Source organism: Gekko japonicus, unplaced genomic scaffold (genome assembly GCF_001447785.1).
Source record: "Gekko japonicus isolate JY-2015 unplaced genomic scaffold, Gekko_japonicus_V1.1 scaffold467, whole genome shotgun sequence".
In the NCBI taxonomy this organism is placed as follows: Eukaryota; Metazoa; Chordata; class Lepidosauria; order Squamata; family Gekkonidae; genus Gekko; species Gekko japonicus.
Window position 1 is genome coordinate 829,011 of NW_015169787.1, and position 5,104 is coordinate 834,114.

Sequence of the window (5,104 nt, forward strand, 5' to 3'; positions counted from 1 at the left end):
TTAGGCGACACACACCCTAATGTAGCCAATCCTGCAAGAGCTTACAGTAGCCCCTGTAAGAAGAGCTCTGTAAGCTCTTGGAGGATTGGCTACATTAGGGGGGGTGTCGCCTAATAGGCAAAGGAGCTCCTGCTACAAAAAGAGCCCTAAGGACAGCCCCTGCATGTAGCACCATGGCATTGTCCGTCATGGTGAAGCAGACTAGCTGACCAGACCATGTGAACTCTGGGCCACCTTATTCTCATCATTGCAAGGTCAGCCTCAGCTTGTAGCACAAGGGCCTTCATGGCCAGGGTGTCCTCCTGGCCTGGTGGGAGGCCCAAAGATCATGCTGTGGCCACAGACACTGACTATTCATCTCGCCCTGCAGCCAACAGCACCTGAAAGCAAAACCTCATTCATAACTTTAAACTTTGCAATTCCATTCTTCAAGCGCTAGGCAAAAGCCCACCACTAGCTCACTGATCCACAGTGCCACCCCCCAAAATGGAGTGCAGTGACTAGACAAAGGTCCTGATCTGAACAAGGTCCTACGGACAATACCACACGGCAAGGGCACGCATAGCCCAGGGCAGCTGCAGTAGAAGCAGCACTGAACCAAACAGTGTGAGTGCCAAACTTCACTGGGAAAGGCCTGACTTGCCCAAAGCACGGGCGCTAACCGCCACAAACTGGTGCCTGGTCAGTGGCGTTCCAGCTGCAAAGGACGCGGGGCTGGGGCATGGGTGAACACTGCCCAAGAGATGGTGGGCTGGCTGTGTTGGCATGAGGGGAGAGGAGGAGACAGTGGCTCCCACTATTGGGGCTGGAGAGGGCCTGGCATGTGTGTCCAGAGCGCAGACTGCTGGGACAGAGGGGGATGGCAGTGACAGCTGGAGTGCACACAGCTTAGAATGCACTGGGTCCATGCTTTCATGGCCTGAGATGGGAGGAGACTGCTGGCTTTCCCCGCAGAAGGTGGGTCGCTTCAGTGTGTGTGTGGGGGTGCCCCGACATTTAAAAGACCCCCAAATTTTTTTTAAAAAGCCTGGCTACAGGTCTGCCTCCCTATTGTGATCTGCCTAAATTCACAGTATCAGCATTGCTATCAGATAGCTGTCTAGCTTCTGCCTAAAAACCTCCAAAGAAGAAAAGCCCACGACCTCCCGAGGAAACCTGTTCAACTGAGGAACCACACTGTCAGGAAATTCTTGCTAATTTTACCTGAAAAATCTTCTGATTTAATTTCAATCCATTGGTTCTGGTCCAAACTTCTGGGGCAACAGAAAACAACTCTGCACCATCTCTATGTGACAGCCCTTCAAATACTTGAAGATGTTTCTCATATCACCTCAGTCATATCCTCTCCAGGCTAAACTTACCCAGCTCCTTCAACCTTTCCTCATTTGACTTGGTCTCCAGACCCCTCCCCATCTTCCTTGCCCTCCTCTAGACATGTTCCAGCTTGTTAACATCCTTCTTAAACTGCAGTGCCCAAAAAGGAACACACTACTCTAAGTGAGGTCTAACCAAAGCAGAGTAAAGAGATACCATCACTGTGCGTGATCTGGACACTTCTGTTGATGCAGCCCAAAACTGCATTCACCTTTTTAGCTATTGCATCACAGTGCTGACATATGTTTAATGTATAGTCTACTAAGACCCCTAGATCCTTTTTGCAAGTACTACTGTCAAGTCAAGTTTTCCCCATCCTATAATTATACATTTGATTTTTTTTTCTACCTAGACAGAGAACTTTACACATCTCTGCTGAAATTTTGTTGGTTTTAGCTCAGATTTCCAGCCTGTCCAGATCATCCTGTAGCTTGAGTCTGTCTTCTATTGTATTTGCTAACCCTCTCAATTTAGTCTCATCTGCAAATTTAAAGAGCATCTCCTCTATTCCTTTACCCAAGTCATTTATAAAGATGTTGAACAACACAGGGCCCAGGACAGGAATGAGACAGGAAGTATGCCTGCACCTGCTTTCACAGCTGCCAGTCTCTGGGTTGCAACCTAGAATTACCAGCTATGGCTTCCAAAACTCCTGAATGTATGGGATGGTGTAGAGGTTGGGGAAGGCAGGGAGGTTAACAGAGATGTAATTCCATAGTGTCCACCCTCTGAAGCAGTCATTTTCTCCAGCTGATCTCTATAGTTTAGAGATCAGTTGTAATTCCAGGACAACTCTAAGCACCACCTATAACCTGTTATCAGACTCTAAAGCGAGTGTGACAACTTCTTGTGAACTTAAATTCCATTGGTTCATCAGAGCCTTGTAGAGATACAGACTCTTCTCCCTTGGGATACAATGTCCAGACCTGTTAAAAATGGATATTTTTGTCCCATGTATTGAACAAAAAAAATATTTCTGAAATTGCGTCAACTATTTATCTTAACAATATGAAATAAAGAAAATGAGGCTTATCTATCTATAGCATTTTCCTTTTCTTCAGGACAGCATATATGGCTATCTGTTTCCCATTTTATCCTCATGACAACACCATGAGGGAGGTTAGGCTGAGAAAGTGTGACTAGCCCAAATTCACCCTGTGAGCTTCATTGCAGGGTAAGGATTTGAACCTGAAGAACTAAGCAGAATGCCAGAAACCAACCTGTAGCTAACAAAGCTACCTGTTGGGGACCCCTGTCTGCTCTACAGGCTTTACTTTGTTCTATGCTTGGTATGATTGGTGACCTTTGTATTTCTACAGAACAAATGTGCCAAATACTGGCCTTCCATGGAGGAAGAGACTGCCTATTATGGGGACATTGTCGTAAAGATAAGTGACTGCAAAGTGTGTCCTGACTACATTATTCGGAAGCTGCATATCACAAATGCAAGTAAAAATAACACTTGTCGAGATTTCCCATGTATTTTCTTAGTAATCCTTACTAGTAATCCTTACAAACTGGGAGCCAGTTTGGTGTAGTGGTTAAGTGCGCCGACTCTAATCTGGGAGAACAGGGTTTGATTCCCCACTCCTCCACTTGCACCTGGCTGGATGACCTTGGGCAAGCCATAGTTCTGATAAGAGCTGTTTTTGAAAAAGAGCAGTTTCTGACAGAGTTCTCTCAGCCCCACCTACCTCACAGGGTGTCTGTTGTGTGCCTTGCCTAAGACAGTCTAGTAAGTTCATGGTTGACTTGAAATTTGAACCAAGGATTTCTTAGGTCACAGCTGACTCTTTTAGCTTCCTCTTCTACTCAGCAGAAGTCCTGCTGAGGGAATGCAATGAGTGACAGAAATTAAAAATAATACCAAGAGAAGGTGGTATCCAACTTTCCTCCAGTCGGAGGAGCTATTCTGCAGCCTAAGGAGATTTACACCAACTTAAGTGGCTTTTCTTTTGGAGGAAGAGTTATTAAAGTTGGAGGGAGGCTTCAGACTTTGCTTGGTGGAGTGATAGGACATAGGCTGATATCATGTAATGAGGTGTCCTCATAACAGTAGCAATTAAGAGAGGTAGGTGTGGAAGGCATCCTCCATTCTTTCTGTTCTTCTTTTCAACACTGTTGGTTCAGTCATGTGAATCATCTTTTGATAAGCAGCCTGATTTGACTGTTTCTTTACCCTTTCATTTTGAAATGGCAATATATAGTTTCACTGCAGAAGATCAAGGTAAACCCAAGGAGTTAGGTTTGATGTACCACTGTTTCTCCATCTTGTGCCTGGTTGCCTTTTATGCCATTTCTAAATATCCCTCATAGGTTGAAGATGTTTTTTCTCTCTTGATACTCATCTTATTATTATGACCTTGTTATTGCACTTGGGAATGGGCTCTTTATATGTTAAAGTCATGCACCTAGTACAGGGGGAAAGGGAGGTTAGCATTACTAATTTATTTATTTATTTATTAAATTTCTATTCTGCCCTCCCCAAACGGGCTCAGGGCAGCTAACAGAAGAGGCATATGCCATAATTTAATAACTAAAAACAGAATAAAACCAGGGCTATTTTTGTGCAGGAACACACAGGAACGGAGTTCTGGCTGGCTTCAGAGTTGGTCACGCCCTCTACAGCCAAAACCTCTGCATGCGTGGCTACAGAGGGAAGGCCTGGAGAGCGACACCCCCCTGGCGACTCTGAGGCGGGTGGGCCAGGGGAGCCCCGGAAGGATTGAGCAGGCATTTCGATGCCTCCCCATGCCTTCTGCAGCCTGTCCAAGGGCCGGCTTGCCTGGGCTCCCCACAGCCACAGGTTGCCCAGGCAAGCCAAGGGAAGGCATAGGTGTGTGTCCTAATATGCTAATTAGCTGTGCTATCAGGGGTGTGGCCTAATATGCTAATGAGTTGCTGCTGTTGGGTGTGGCCTATTATGCTAATGCGTTCCTGCTGGGATTTTTCTACAAAAAAGCCCTGAATAAAACAATCAATCAGAAACAAAGTGCCGGTGCTCTAGAGAATAAGCTCTTATCAGTCCAAGATGGGGTTCCATTAACCAGCATAACCCATCAGCATAAGTTCCAGATAGTACTGTCATCCTTTCATAACCAGTTCTTCAGTTCATCTGGTCATCTTGCCAGGGCCAGCTCACATCCTGGTAGAATCCACTGTCAAAGATGGCAACTCGGTGGTGGTACAGTAGCAGTGGCGGCTCCTATACAAAAGCCTGGCGGAAGAGCTCCGTCTTACAGGCTCTGTGGAACTGCATAAGGTCCCGCAGGGCCCGGATCTCCTCTGGGAGCTCATTCCACCAGATAGGAGCCGCCACCGAAAAGGCCCTGGCCCTGGTTGCAGCCAACTTGATGTCCTTGGGGTCTGGAATAACCAAAAGAAGTTGCACCCCTGACCGTAGTGCTCTTGGGGGAACATATGGGGAAAGGCGGTCCCTAAGGTAAGCTGGACCCTGGCCATCAAGGGCTTTATAAGTAAGAACCAGCACTTTGAAGCGAATCCGGTATGCTATAGGCAGCCAATGCAGCGCCTTCAGCACCGGCTGGACGTGGTCCCACCTAGTGAGACCCATCAACAGCCTAGCTACCGCATTCTGCACTAGCTGCAGCTTTCGAATTTGCGACAGAGCATTAGTAGAGAGCATTACAGTAGTCCAGCCTCAAGGTGACTGTCGCATGGATCACTGTGGCCAAGTCATCGCGGTCAAGGAAGGGAACCAACTGCTGAA

General features: G+C 46.9%; 1 protein-coding gene across 1 annotated transcript in view; it reads left to right on the forward strand.

The window, feature by feature from the left end:
* The window catches only part of PTPRC (protein tyrosine phosphatase, receptor type C), a 118,984-nt gene that overhangs the window by 97,852 nt on the left and 16,028 nt on the right, over positions 1 to 5,104 (forward strand). Inside the window, exon 19 of the mRNA XM_015416947.1 lies at positions 2,694 to 2,823. Within this exon, the coding sequence (XP_015272433.1) occupies positions 2,694 to 2,823 (130 nt within the window). The remainder of the gene's footprint in view (positions 1 to 2,693; positions 2,824 to 5,104) is intronic.